The sequence below is a fragment of the Cydia splendana genome, chromosome 17, assembly GCF_910591565.1.
Source record: "Cydia splendana chromosome 17, ilCydSple1.2, whole genome shotgun sequence".
In the NCBI taxonomy this organism is placed as follows: domain Eukaryota; kingdom Metazoa; phylum Arthropoda; class Insecta; order Lepidoptera; family Tortricidae; genus Cydia; species Cydia splendana.
The window spans coordinates 2,657,888-2,674,565 of record NC_085976.1 but is presented as its reverse complement, the minus strand read 5'-3'; the positions used below and the strand labels follow the sequence as shown (position 1 = coordinate 2,674,565).

At 33.0% G+C, this 16,678-nt stretch overlaps 1 protein-coding gene and 1 long non-coding RNA gene across 2 annotated transcripts in view; both read right to left on the bottom strand.

The window, feature by feature from the left end:
• LOC134798740 (uncharacterized) overlaps positions 1-16,678 on the bottom strand; it is a 461,223-nt gene that overhangs the window by 224,143 nt on the left and 220,402 nt on the right. The window lies entirely within an intron of this gene.
• The window catches only part of LOC134798716 (limbic system-associated membrane protein-like), a 140,790-nt gene that overhangs the window by 32,247 nt on the left and 91,865 nt on the right, over positions 1-16,678 (bottom strand). The window contains exon 5 of the mRNA XM_063771100.1: positions 12,991-13,090. Within this exon, the coding sequence (XP_063627170.1) occupies positions 12,991-13,090 (100 nt within the window). The remainder of the gene's footprint in view (positions 1-12,990; positions 13,091-16,678) is intronic.

The window sequence follows — 16,678 nt, the reverse complement described above, 5'->3', positions numbered from 1 at the left end:
TTTATTTATTTTGTGTCAGCGTGTTTACCAATGCGACCCTGTACCACGATACAAGTTAAGAAATATTTATTACCCGACTGCCTAAATAGGTGCGTTATGTTTTGTGATAGTATTTTATTGTTTAACGAAACTTGAAATTTTCCCTATTACAATTTCAATAATGTATAAGTTTGAATAAATATGTAGGTATATAGAGCTCAGCAAAGAGTAAATAATAACTGATAGTTTAGGTTTAACATTCAAGGTTTTTAATAGATATGCCGTGAGAAACTGTTAATATTTCTTCATTATTTTCACTTGTAGGTTATAGTAATGTGTTTAATAGGGAATAGAGAGTCGTATCTCGAATACCAGCAATATTCAAACTAGTGATATTTAGTTATTAATTGTATTGTGATATGCCTATTATGTTAATTATTTCAATTTGACATTTTATATTTATTTAAATTTATGATTATTATGATGAATTTACACGCTTGCATGCAAGCTAGGTGTACAACAAGATCTGTAACACCATATATTGTAACATCCCCATACTGTATCAATACACATAAATAATTTCTCATTTCTGACGAATGTACGGGAAATACGATGATGATGATTATAATTACTTATTTAAATAAAATGATCTTTGGGTATAATAGTTATGAACATGTTCACGTTCATAGGCATTCGCATATTTTACTTTACTTATGGACTAGTCACCTTAAGCCTAAAAAGGGGTCAACCTCGGAATGAGAGATAATAAGCTGGAACACCTTTGTTCTACCAAGATATATTATTCTAAAGCGAAATAACATACATGTTATGCAATTTTATCGAGCATTTTTTGTTATCCCTATATGCTTAATCGCGTTCTGTTACATTGATGAGACTTAATTCGTCATCCGTTCTGAGTAAGTAATACAACGTATGCTATTAATAACATCATCGGTGGTTTAAAATAAAAATATTAGAACATGTAAAACAATTAACTATTTAGAATTATTCTAGCTTAGTTAGGACGTAGGGTAAGCTATATATTTAGTAATAATATTATTATTTAATTATACTTTTTGTGTACCATATAATAATTCTGTAGAAAAAAAATTGGGTAGCTCATCTTCGAAATAATGTGCACAAAACAATTGCAGGTTCAAGTAAAATTCATAACGATGACGTTGAAGTCGTAGAGTCAGCATTTCGGAGACGTATTGTAATTTAATGTATATCATCAAAAAACGACTTAAGTCTCAGATCTAACGTTGCATTTATGAACTCTGTTCGAAACAAAATAAAGCAGCTTTTAGATTATTCACTTATGAAACATACGTGTGTAAAGTTAATTTTGAACTTATACGATATGAGATATGACATTCATCATTGAACTTTCTCACGGTCTTTGTTTCGAAATAGTGTGGAGTTAATATTGTATATACATAATTAATGTCCGCTTTTCTTGGTGAAGACAAAATCTTATAAATCTAATGGTATACAAATAGGTTCAGACGTTTTTGAGTTATAGTTAAAATTGAACCTAATGCGAAACAGTACACAGAGCACTGTCGGCACAACAAACAATTTTTTTTTTATTTCTATACAAACTAGTACAAATGATTTTTAGTTTTAAATATGTATGTGTATATTGAATTCATACTACTTAATTAATAAACATAGCAAATTAACTAACAGTTATTTGGAACTATAGGCTGAAGAAAAACGACATGAAACACCCATGAAGTTTTAAAAATCCTGTACATATGTGTTAAACTAAATACATATATTATGAATAAAAGAAATAGTAAGCTTCATATTCAATAAAACAAAATGTAATTAAACTCGGAAGATAAAAACAATTCAAACGTGCTTGAAAGGCAGTTGACCTTAAATTTCATATTAATGGATTGTAGGTAATCTAAATTCAAGATGATTATGAATGATCTGCTGATATGACGGACAAGTATCTCTTATTATATAACTTTATATTAATAAATCAAAACATAGTATGCTGTTTTAAATATAATTAATCAATTATAATTATTGAGGTAAGTTGTAAACATACGTTATATGTATGTCATCGTCAAAAGTTAATCTGTTGAAGCTCAGACACGTCCTCATTAATTTCACATATAACACACAATCGTCCATTTCTTGACAAACTATACTATCTCATCTGCTTTATTTATTTAGGTAAGTATCATTAAACGTGATTATAACCAAATCAATCAACTATTTTTTTTTAAATATTCAGATACAAAATATTGAAGTACAAATTAAATTATTTTATCCAAATATAAACTCCACACCATTCCGAATCATATATTATATCTAGTAACCTTATCATAGATCAACTTTCAAACAAATAGCGCTAAGTGAGTTTACTTCCTATTGCAGCGAAAATGATACTGCAGTTTTTCCGCGTATCAATGTTGCATTAGGGATGTACAATTGTATATCCTGCTTTTAATAGATATGTATGTTGGCCTACTTTTTCGTTATAATCACAACCAGTAATTGAAATAAATATATTTTTTTAATCATTGTATCTATGGTAGATTGTTTACAGATATTTCCTTGTTATATCACCAATTGTCTATGGTTTTAAGAAAAGCCAAAAGTCTGTTGTCAATTTGTGTCATTTATTCAAATTGTTCTCGGTTTATAAGGGTTTATTTCAAATAATATTAATTAAGACTATACTGAGTGAGGTCTGCAAACTATTATTTAAGGTCTTAAATAATTACAACAATGTGTGAAATTAGCGCAAAGCGTTTTTTAACGAAAAACCAATGTCGTAAACAATTTAGTACGTTGTTGGTCTATTAATATTTTGATACTTTAAGTACTAGTACGAACATTTGCCTATAACTGTGATTAAGTACGTGATTTTATAAATACCTTCATCTCATAAACAGGACACAAGTTGTGTGTAAAGAAACGGATAAACTAGAAAATAACAATAAAATCAAAACATACTTACATACAAAACGTACTTTAGGTACCTTACTTGTGCATAGAAAATCAAAAATAATGCCTAGTATCAAATTATAACTTCTACTACACAAAGTATGACCAACCCAAGATTTTTAGAATTTCCCATTAAAAAAATAAATAAATAATGTAATATTTCATTAGCCAGACTATAACATTGATAACTGATAACAAATGTAACACTGAAATCATACATTTAGGGTTATTTATCTTATTACAATAATAAAACTAATATTTAATTATAGTTAGTTTTTTAGCATTAGAAAGAACTTGCAAAAAGGAAAGCACGCTTTTTAAAAATCAGTAACTATTACTTATGAAAGCAGAAGAATATAAATGATCGTATTAGATTCATAATTGTTACATATTTGCCGTAACTTATTTTTTAAATGTGTTTATCAATTAAAGACACATCAAGATTGTTTACCTTATTTCTAATGCTAAAAACGAACTATACATTTCGACGCGCTATATTTATCAAGTTTAAAACATTACATACCAAACATATAAGTTAAAACGCATACAACACAAATTTATATCAATGATAATAATAATAACCTAAACCGAAACAAATTATTCCTAACCTGAACTATGTATGTAAGGTTAGTAAACCATATTTAAAAGATTATGGTATCAACCCTAGCAGAATATTATTATTGGTCAACGATAATAATCTTTAGCATAAGTAAATCATTATTGTTGTATCATTCCAACCTATTAACGCTTTTGTATTTTGTTGTGACATTTGTTGTACTAGCAGAAACGAAAAAGGATCGGTATGTTTCTGTACTAATATTTTTTTTCTTTTTACAAGCTTTTATTTAGTTTCACCTGACCGTTGTCTGTCTGTCTGTCTGTCTGTCTATGTGTAATCAAATTTGATCCACTTCCCGATTTCCGATTGAGCTGAAATTTGTATACATACGTAAGTCGGGTGACAATGCAATATTATGGTGTCATCAAGCTGATCTGATGATGGAGACCGGAGGTGGTCATAGGAACTCTGTGATAAAACAACGAAACCTAATTGTGTTTGGGGTTTTTAGAATAGTCTCGATGACTATGAAGTATTTGAACAAATTAAATTATTTTTCAGAAAATATTTTAATTTGTTTTTATCAAGTAGAAACACTACTATATAAATTATAAACTGAAATAAATGTCATATACTAAGAAAAAGTGACCAAGGCCTCCAGTGCCCCAGGCTGGAATCGAACCAGCGTCCTCTGCTATCGCGGCAGGTGCCTGAACCACTCGGCCACCGGGCCACAGCGACATTAGTCAAATTTTCCAAGCATATGCACTTCCTACTGACTTTTTCTTAGTATATGACATTTATTTCAGTTTATAGTCTCGATGAGTATTAGTTGCCTGTGGAAAAAAGTACAGTCGGCGATAAAAGCTTGTACCAAAAATGAAAATTTTGCCAAAAACTTATTTCTTTTTTTGTGGTTTATTTATCACTACTTACACAGGTTAGAGATGGCGGATAAGAAAAGGAAAGAGAGCCAGGATCAATACAACATTAAATCGATGACGCTTTTTCTCGCCACCACGCATATTAGCGCTGAAGGGCGAGCCGCGTCTTGTATGCTGCGCGCCATTAGCGAATTCTATGCTGATTACGGGAGAGAACAGCCAGAACTCAAAAAAAAGTATCGGTATGTTTCTGTTTAAATTATTTTTCTTTTTTTGGGTTTCGTACCTCAAAAGGAAAAAACGGAACTCATATAGGTTTACTAATGCGTCTGGCTGTCCGTCTGACACAACCTATTTTCTCCGAAACTACTGAACCAATTAAGTTGAAATTTGGTACACATACTTATGTAATTATGTAAGCCACACTTGTGTAAGGTAAATGAGTCAATTATAAAACAAAGTTTTGCAAACTATATCCTGTTATATATCAAATGAAAGAGCTCATTGTGAGCATCTCAAATATTTTTTTATATAATTTAAAGTTATTTAAGAAAATATGCAAAAAATGGTCATTCCGTAATGTCCGAAACCCTTGGAACGCGAGTCCGACTCGCACTTGCACGGTTTTTTCTCTTTTAATGGTTGATCACATTATCACTTCTTACACAGGTTAAAGGCGGCGGATAATAAAAGGAAAGAGAAAGAAAGAAGAAGAGAAAGAAGAAAAAAAAGAGTTACCCATCTAGACGCAGCCCTTCTGTGCAATCAAGAGATAGAGATAGCATACAAAAACTGAATAATAGTCCTACTTTTATCATTTTTTGTATGCTATCTTTATTTCTTGGTTGCAAAAAAAGAATTACACTCATTACCTAAAAAATAAACACTCATTATTACCTGTATCGGCTAGTAGAATAAAATCACGATTGTTTCCTTTAAGCAAAATAAGCCAACTTAAGATTTTAAATCACTTTAAACATTTGGCAAATAAACATTTCTATTCTATTCCTTCCAGGATCTATATTTTTTTCACATTTTATAGTAAACAATATAAATGTTAATTAATATTATTGTGTAATATGGAGAATCTCCTTTTATAATTCACAGTATTTCATTGCAGTATTTATCATATTTTTGTATAAAATGACTAGTAATGTATGAAATCAGAAAACAAAACTATAGTTTTTTTACTCTATACTTACATGTTCGTACAAAACACAATGGTTGTATTGCTCTATAGGTACTGTATTTAAATGTAGGTGCTTAATTTAAGTCAATGGTCTAAAATGAATGTTACGTACCTATTAGGGCTTGCAAATATTCGAAACTTTCAGGTATTCGAATATTCGACTTTTTCTGACGACATATTCGAATATTCGAATAATTATTCGAATATTATAAAAAATAAGAAAAAGAACGAGAAATCGGTTTATTATCGTTTTATTCAAAAGCTTATTTCACATATTGCTAAAACTAATGATATTTTGCAGAAATCCACTTAATTGACTAGATTTTATCATCATACTATGAGATGCCCACATTTATAAAAACAAGTAAAACGCCAAAATAAGACGTATTCAATATTTCTAGATAAAACTTTTATAAATGCGCCGTTGAGTGAAATAATATAACTTTAATCATCTAAACCAAACCTAGGTATGTAAGAATTTTTTTTTAGTAGGTAATTATTTTCTGATTTAAATTAACTTGTAGTCACTCAGAGGCCTTAATTAATGGTCGGCTTAATTATATAATATTGGAATATTTAAGGGAAAAAGTTAGTTGACTACTGGATTATTTGTCAGCTAAAGGTGCATAGTTAGATTACCTAGTTGGGCACTTGGGCAGGTTTGGTATGATCAAATTTGAGAATTGCGATAAGTGCGGGCAAGGTTTAGTCTTAATAAACAGAATGACCCTTTAACTTAAAACTTATGCACCGTAAAAATAACATACTTTTTGATTTCGTTTTCTTTCAAATTGAGTTAGGTTTCACTGTATTCACGAAGCCTATCGAGAGGAATACAGTAAAAATATTATTTCCTTCGTATTTGGGTACCTACCATTACTCATTCACTGTAAATACCCGGAAAACACACAGAAACTGTAACTGCAGCGGATTAAATAGATTTTTTTAGTAATAAAAAATATTCGAATATTCGAAACCTGAGCGGCCGAATATTCGAATATCAAAACAGGCCGAATATTCGACAAATTCGAATATTCGAATATTCGAATTGCAAGCCCTAGTACCTATGTAAATAAACTGAATAAAGTTTTTTCCTAACCCATGTTTTGTTTGTTTTACCAATCAAAAATAAATAATATCGTAATATTACATTATTATAGTACACACGTACCTAATTATTTTAAACTTAAGGTAGCCACCAGCTAGAAAATAGTAAAATGCACTCGCAAGGGTTGATCGAATACCGCGTTAAGATCGCAATGATCACACACGAATATTGCTCTTACTTTATTTTAAGGCGTTCACAATAGTTAAAAACGTAATTTAGTTCAAATATTCAAAATTAATGTAAAAAAGAACAAGACTTTCAATAACCCATTTCCTAATACAAATGTAATTTTTTAATGATTATCAATAACATAATTAAAATAAGTAAGTTTACTTTAACCATTAAGAAACGTATTTACAACGTATTAATAAGTTCGAGCAGCACTCTTTTTGTGCGATGGCAGCAACATGGCAATTTACGCATAATTGTTGTAAACTCAATGTATAAAATTATCATATCTTGTCTATAGAGTTTTGAAACTTGATCAATCTTGTCGGTTATGATATCGTAATATTTGAATCAGGAATATGGTCATGGGTTTGTACATATGTATGTAGGAAGTGGATGCGAAAGTAAACTCACTTTTGTACTAAACTTGGTATATTAAAACAAAGTAATTAAAGAAATATCAAATTTAACATAAACGGCACGTCTTTCTTGTAAGCTTTTCGAAACATATCCCAATGGCGGACGGCCTGCGCCTTATAACTAAAACGACATAACTCATTCATGCTATCCCTTTCATACTTGTTGACATGATCTTCATTCTGTCTCACTCATTCACAAAACGTTCCATTTAACTCAATCCCACATATATGTATGTATAATGAATATTTTTATTTTCATTATACATATTAAAAATATACTAATGAAATAACCTTCAAAATTATGTGGTGTTCACATTTATTGTTATTGATCATGTCTATGATTACCCAAACTTCATTACATATTTGTTGATTTTTGTAAAGTCAATATTCATATGATTTCTGGTATTCTACCACAAAATTGTACTGGGCTAAACGACTGTTTAAATCTTTTACTTATAGTTCGTTTTTTAGCATTGGAAAGAACTCCACAGAAGCAAGCGTGCAGTTTTTATCAGGCTCTTTAATTGTTAATAATTACTGAATTATCTAATGTAGCATGGTCAATACATATAATTTACTTCAAATTATTACCGCTAAAGTGCCGGATTTGGAACCACAAGCTTACTTCTGCGAAGTTCTTTCTAATGCTAAAAAAACGGACTATAGTAATTCCAATTTTTAAATATCCTTTTGATCGCGACGTAGAACAGACATAAAAGTAGACCTTGAATACGAGTCTTACATATTTACAATTGTAATATATACATAGATTCAATAAAATTAATAACAGTACTCGTAGTATTGCTAATCTGAGGTATTCATAATTCGCAAGTAACTTTTTGCATTTTCTTTGCTCCTGCTAATTTTGATAACATACATAGTTTATGAATCCGCTCAATTTTAAATACACTTTTTCACCTTCATTAAAGCTAACTTTAGGAATATTTGCTGTATCACATAAGTAAGTTTTTAATTTAAGTTTATATTGTAACTGGCTTTGTTGGCATCCGTAATAATCCGTATACCCCAAAAACAAGGTCAATTCTTTGCACCAAAATATATTTAATTTTCTGAAATTATGTATTCAATTACAATATCATTAAACTTCATATGATGAATTGTTGACATAATACATTAAACAAGAACCATATTACTATATGCTTTACAAGTGAGTCAAGTTATGGATCTAAGCTTGAGCGAAGCGTATTCAAAAAATAATCAACATTTTTTTTAAAGATTCTTCATTTTAGTTAATCCTCTCACAAACCGAAATATGCTAGCCACATCTACCGAATACACATTATTACATATTTCTTGATCATTGAATCTTTCTCTAAACGTTCGTTCAATCTCTTTATATCTATTGCTATAAATTGAACAATCAATAGTCATTTGATTTTCTGGCAATTTTCCAATATTATTTGCAACCATCAAAATATTCAAATCTTTTGCAATGTTAGTGCTTCCAATCTGTAAATAGCCCATTGATCGTAATATAGCCGAGGAACAGGCATAGAAGTATCCTTGAGTTTCTTCCATTCTACACTACAAAAGATAAAAGTTGTTTATAAACTTGACTTCAAATATGGTAATAAATCTTGGAATTCATCAGGCGACAAGTTGATTCGTATTACTCGGTCAGGTTTAACTACTAGTATAAAATAATTACTAACATTCTCTCGGTGTACTTCAAGTCTAGTATCCCTTTTTTCATTGTCCGAAAGTATATCCCATATTTTAGTATCCATTTTCTCAGTCTGTTTTGTATGATCGATGTTAATAAAATGATATTTTTTACTACCAAATATGTATTTTATTTTTCCAAACACATTCATGTTTAATATTTTATGAAAATCATATATACCTAGTGCACTCATTTTCGCGACTATGTTTGGAAGATAACACTTAATCATACTTCAAAGTATCCTATATGACAATGGACCACAATGATGATGCTTTCAACCACGTCTTCGTCTCCTAGTTTGTAAACTAATCAGGTTCAGAATGAGATGTCACTGCTCGAACACTCAGTTAAATCTTTTACTGAAATAATAGACATACATTTTAGGTTTCTAAATATTGTAACTTTAATTACTAGCACATGGTGATGATTATATAAGTGTTAAGTAAATACCTTCTACTTGCAGAGTTTTTCACTTCCGACTGCTGGGTACGTGCCTTGTTGTAAAATTATAATTACTGTCTCAGATTACAAACAGAGTGTGGCTCAGCACGTGCCGCTTTATTTCATTAAGTGTTAATATTGACGGGAGCAGCAGTGGTGGCCGAGTGGATATGACGTCTGACTTTCAATCCGGAGGTCGCGGGTTCAAATCCTGGTTCGTACCAATGAGTTTTTCGAAACTTATGTACGAAATATCATTTGATATTTACCACTAGCTTTTCGGTGAAGGAAAACATCGTGAGGAAACCTGCATACATCTGGGAAGAAATTCAAAGGTGTATGTGAAGTCCCCAATCCGCATTGGGCTAGCGTGGGGACTATAGCCCAAGCCCTCTCGCGCATGAGAGGAGGCCTGTGCCCAGCAGTGGGACGTATATAGGCTGAAATGATGATGATGATGATGATTGACGGGTGACAAGCAAAAGTCCCTAACGACTATAAAATATTGAAACAAAAATCAACCTTCTTTTCGTACTAATATGGTTCACTATGGTTATGAACTTGTGCTGGTACTTAGTGAGTTTTGCTTGTCACCTGACGATATGCAACATGATCCGTTATAGCGTGAGTAACGATACAGAGGCGTCATCTCTACCAATAGTTCTTGTATCGATGAAAAATATTTTTAAACTATTGTTCCTATATGGAAACACAATGAACTAACTCAGTACGAGTTTTATTCACAAAACTTATTTCCGAAGATAGTTTTCCCAGTTAGGTAAATTAGTGTTATATTTTCCTCAAGGTTTCCATACATTTGGATTATCACATATTATTAATAAATATCAAACAAATGTTTATGAAAGTAGACTAAATTAGAGATCATATTTTGAAATTGCAAATTTGTGAGGTTTACATTACAAAGGTAGAAACAGTAATCAGTCCGTTTATTTTATTCTTTGATGTGTAATTAGATCGTTCGTACGTACTATGTATCGTATCTCATACTCTGTCACTTGTTTATTGCTTTATATGCTTAAAGTATGACGAGGACTGAAGCTTCGACTATTTACGATTAACGAACACGGTTTCGAGTGCTAATTCACCCGTACTGTATTTCACCGTGTATTCACATATACCTATGTAACTTTGAATTAAAAATAAAATGTATCTTTATTTTTTCAATAAGTAAGACTGATTTTGCATTAACCTATTTTTACGATTTGACTGTTTTACACCATACTACTGAGTTATCATAGTCTTATATAAATAAACTTTAATACGATTGGACTAAGATTGAAACTGATTAACACATAAACAAAATCCAATTGAATCGTCACATCTACGTCACACAAGCAATGTTGTTTGAAATATAAAACCGACTATCATCAAAATTATGCATTTCAAATTAAACCTAACACTCCTTATTTTATGGTTTGTCTTCGAATCATATTTTTTCCATGTTCTGCATCGCGCTTTTAAAGTTTTTTTGAATCGTTTGTATAAATACAAATAACATTGATATAGCTCTCGGAGAATCCGTGGCTACTACAATCGCTAGTTCACGGTGACTCTTACCATCTCAATGTTACGAGGTCTGGCCAACCTTGCGATATTGGTTTGGTAACGCGGTGGCGTGTGCATATCATGCTTGGTTTTAATAACCCTACCTTGGGCAGGGCATGTATGCACGACACACTTCAACGCGGTGGCGGTTAAACACAAACACGCGGTAGCGTATACAGTATCCTGCTTGGTTTTAATAACCCTACCTTGGGCAGGGCAGGTACTGTACTATACAACGGTTTATCCATGCTATAGCGGTTGATAGTATGGGTAACCGATCCACGTTCACATCAAAGTTTCTGGCCAATTCTGCGATGTGATACTGTGACAAACACCGTAATAAACCTAGCCCGGCAAATCTCTACCCGTTGCAAATCTGGGCAATGATGGTGCGTTACGAGATCCTGTTCGAATCAGAACAAGATCTGGTGGGTACAATGCTAGCTAGTACCCGTTGTGTTAAGCCTTTTGCACTTTTAAAAAAAAAATTTTTTAATAATCAACTTAAGCGAAACCTAAACGATGACTTTAACGAGTTGTAATGCAATTTGGATTTTATTCCACTGCTGCGGGATAATTATTCAAAATCAACTTTGGATTCTACCCCACATCGGATCATCAACAACACAAAAACTGTAGACGATTATGGATACGCATTAGGAACCATCCTAAATATGCAATTGGATTCTACTCCACTGTTGTAGCTAGGATAATGGCATTCTACGACTACTTCACTTCGGATTCTGCCCCAGTGTTGTAGCTAGGATATTGGGACGATTTGGGCCTTTGGAACGAGTGTAGCGGAGCGAAGCGACGCGGAACGAAGTGTAGCGGAGCAAAGCGACGCGGAACGTGTTCCAAAATGGCTCAAAAGTCCCAATATCCTACTACTGACGTTCTGGTACGAGAACCAAACTAACAATGTAAAATGGGGTGACACACAGTCTAACGACTACAGGCTAGACTGTGGAGTGCGCCAAGGTGGGTTGACATCTTCGGACCTATTCAATCTATATGTCAATGACCTTATCGGGGAGCTGAGAGGCTCTAACGTCGGTTGCCATATTGGTAACGTATGTGTTAACAATCTGAGCTACGCAGACGATATGGTGCTTCTCAGCCCCTCGATAAACGGTCTTGTAAATCTGCTCAAGATCTGCGAACACAATGCCAGTACGCATGGCCTAAAATATAACGTGCTTAAGACGGAAATGCTCGTTTTTAGGTCAGGGAAGGGTCCGGAGGTGATACCTACGGTGTGTATGAGTGGTGCGCCAATTCGGGTTGTAACGAGCTTCAAGTACTTGGGACATATCCTGAACGAGTACTTGAAAGATGACGCCGATATGGAGAGGGAGTGCAGGGCTCTCGCGGTTCGGTGCAACATGTTGGCTCGACGCTTTGCGCGTTGCTCGAGTGAGGTAAAGGTGACCCTGTTCAAAGCCTTTTGCCAATGTTTTTATACTTGTCAGCTTTGGAATAGGTACACCAGGCACACCTTCAACGCGCTAAGGGTACAGTACAACAACGCCTTTCGTATTTTGTTGAAATTACCGCGTTTCTGCAGTGCGAAAGGTATGTTTGCGGACGCGAGAGTCCCTAACTTCTTCGCCATTCTGAGAGCCAGGTCGGCTGCCTTCAGGCGAGACTGCTAGCCTCTGACAATGAAATTCTGTCACTGGTAGCTAAAGACTACAGTGACGAATTTAACAAACATTTGGCGAAAACTGCACCGGTCTGAGAACGGCCATCTTTAGTGCAAAAGTTTGTAAATGTTTTATTTCATTGTTTTAGGTTGTAAGTTTTACTTTTTTTACTGTATTTTATATTTACTTTTACACATTTTACTTATTATATTGTATTGTATTTTTTTTTTTGGGTTTCTTGCCTGCCAAATAAAGAATTTATTTATTTTTCATCTCAAGTTAGGTTATTTATAATATGAATATAAAAGTAAAATATAAAAACACTTATTATTATTACATAATAAACTTTTGTTTTTTTTTGTTTGTTTTTTTTAACTTACCTGGGAGGATCAGGAGCGTATTTAGCGACGCAGGTGAGGTTGATGTCGGAGCCCGCGCGCACGAACAGCTCGGGCCCGGACAGAATCTCCGCTTTTGACACTGAAACAAGGCAAACATTGACATTGACAGTCGTATTCGAACAATGAGATACGTCAAATACTAGATATTGAAACGATATGGATCGGATATGTCAGTGTCAAACAAGTGTCAAAACTGACGTTTTTGTTATCTAGTATTTGACGTATCTCATTGTTCGAATACGGCTGTTAAATTCTGACACAGCATGTCCATGTCGGTTTGTTAAAGTCAAACCCCCCCCCCATTCATAAACGCGCTACAAACGTCAATTAACTAATCGGTTGTCTTTATCATTCATTTTGACTTATGTACTTGTAAGACAGGGATAAAATAGTTATTTGTACAACAAGAGATCAAAGTTTGATATTTCTTCGAGTGCTTATTTTGAGTCCCGTGCAAGCGAAAGATTCTATAATAGATTCACGAGCGTAGCGAGTGAATTAAATTTAGAATCTTGAGCGTAGTAAGGGATTCAAAAGCGCACCAGATGTAAATAACTTTGATCTCGTGTAGTACACAAAATTTTTCACCCTAAGCAGTGAGAACATACCTAGAGGGACAGAGATAATAGAACCCAAGTATATCGAACTTGTATTAGACCCCGCATGTTGAAATGACATTTGACTATAAAGGTCACTTGAATGTCACTTTGTCTCACTGAGTGAGACAAAGTGACTCAGTGAGCAAAATCGCATTTTTCTCACTGTTTTTAAGAAGCAAAGTACCCTTGTTCTAGCTGCTGAGGTGAAAAATAATGTAACTAAACCAGGCCCGTAAAGTTTTATGAATAAGGGGGAAAGAGTATGTTAGAGTGCGACATAAAATAGTAGAAAATAAATGAAGGCGCGACTTTCTACGTCACTGTTACATTTTTAACGTAAAATGCTTAAATATGGCAACAATTCAGTACTTATAGAATTTTTTACGTTCAATTTTATTTCATTTCTACTGTTTTATGTCGCACTATATGTAGAGGCATTTGTGTTATTATTAATATTGAGAAGCCATACCAAACAATGAAATTGTCGCCATCGTAACCCGTACCACCAGTACGTCTACCATCAGTTTTGACATTGACATATACGCTCACGTCTACGTAACTTACTTTCTATGCATCTCGCTCGTACTCGCATATGCGAGCAATAGTGCAAGCGAGATGTACAGAAAGTAAATTACGTAGACGTGAGTGTTATGTCAATGTTAAAACTGATGGTAGAGGCTCAGAACGTCGTAAGCGCCGTAAAATTCATGGCGCTTACGCGTTTGGGTCGCGAGACTCACGCTCCGCTTCTATGGTTTGTTGTCAAAACAACAACAACTAATGGCGTAAAATACTGGTTCCTTGTGCCGGTTCTATAAGCAGTAATAATAGTTCAATGTGCAAAGTATGATTTTTCATGTCTGTTGGTCTTGTTTTAGAAATAATGAACATTGCTATGAAAAGTTTGTGTGATTAACTCGGTGAAAAACGCCTTTTAGCTGTAACGTTGCCACTCGTGGTTTGGTTTCTCCTTGATTTAGACATACCTACTGACAGACATCAAAGTTTTAAAGGAAGCTCGGTAAATTTATCCGTGTATTTATTTGTTGTGATTTTTTTTTGGTCAAGATGTATTAAGAAATAAGTTGTCATATGCAGAATTTTTTTTTTCCGAACTTGACCAAAATTCATGTAACATTTTTTGTTTCTTATGACCTCAGGAATTCCTGGTAATCTGTCGGGTTACTCGTTCCCACCCTGTATACAATAAATGGATGATCAAAAAAGAACTCGCTAGGACAATGCTCCCTTTCTTCCTGGTTGTAACAATTTTTACAATTTTATTAACCAAGACCCCATTTGAAAAATTTCGGGCAAGCTCAAACTGTAATAGAAACTCCATTAAAAGGACCCACAAAGCCTTTTAAAGAACATTATCTAACAATTCAGGTAACCTTTTAATAAAACGCTTGTGTTCGTACTTAGATTTAATAGACCATAATTTTAACGGCACAATAATATTCTATTGTACAAGCTTCGTAGCAAGGTAGCGTAGAGCTTCTACACGCTCGTAACTCTCGTAGCGGTTTGCGTAGCAAGCTACGCGTATCAGGGGTAACGAACTAAAGGCACTTCGAAACAATAGTGATAGCAAACCGTTGGTTATTTTATCAGATATCGATTTTATGATGAGTTCTTTTTTACGATGTCCCATGATAATATGAACATGATCGTAACTTAGTAGAATCGTAAAATTGCCTATAAAATAACTAGTTTTTCTTTCGTTTATCGATATGGGATATTTTTATAGTTGAACGTTTTATTAAAACATAAATGTCCACATCTCATACAAATCAGTAAGATTTCATTCTATCCTTAAAACGTCAGATAGTAAGTATGTTATCATTTTAATTCTGATGTTAACATAGACATGGTTGTGTAATAACAATAACTATAAAACTGGCATCAAATATCACTATAATTACTTAATTCAATAATGAGTACGAATAATCGATAGTTTTCAATGTTATGTTGTTTATATTTCATTAAATATTACATTAAATGCTATAGTGGAATTTAACACGGCACTTAATTAAAACATTCTGTGGTATTATTACTTGATACACATTAACTTGATACATATTATTACATTAATAAATATGATAATTAAATTTTCAAACCGTAATAACGTTAACCGAATCCAAAAATGTAACTTTTGACAATGACAGATCAGTATCATATTGGAATAAGATTTAATAGCTAAAACTCGAATTGGCCTGTAATATTCCAAAGAGTTAATCGTGTTTTATGTGTGTTCAGAAAAATGCAGATGGAACGTTTATACCCTATTGCGGTAAAAAATATTACCGTTTTATACCGATATGCAATAGTTTTTTTTTAGTTTTAAACTAAATCAAAATGAAACAAAAATGATAGGTATTAGATGTTTGCTGTACATCTTACATTTAACTAATAAAATGTCGTGTAAAATTCAGTCCGGCGGAATAATTTGGATGAAACATTTGGGTCAGGAATTCCGACTGTGACCTTATTGCTTTCCGAGGGCTATTAATGTTTTTATTTTCATTTTGTTTTAAGAGTCAGGAGGCTGATTCTGTTTATTCATTTTGGTATGTTTTTTATCTCATGTGGATATGACATTGAGTCGTGTCAGTCATCTCACGCGGACCAATATGTGCGGCAGAAATACCTTAAGAATCGAATCCTAATTTCATTTAGTCAGCACAGTTCGTTTCAAATAAAAATAAGATGAAAACCATAATATATCTTTTTTTTAAATAGAATCGGCCTTTAGATATTTAATATTGTCTATGTTGGAAACATTAAACGGTTCTGAATGAGAATTGGAACTCAAGTTACTTTGATCGTTTGGAATTTTGGATACGATTGTAAAATGAATACAGAAATTGATCCTTACAATTTTCAAATATCTACACTGCGATAGGGAATTTTATGTTAATATCGGTCCGATTCGAACTTTAAGATACGGCAGTAAACAGATCTATAAACGATATGGATCAGATATGTCAGTGTCAAATGTGACGTTTCTTCAAACAAAAACGTCACCTTTGACACTGACACATCTAATCCATATCGTTTCCAGGCGG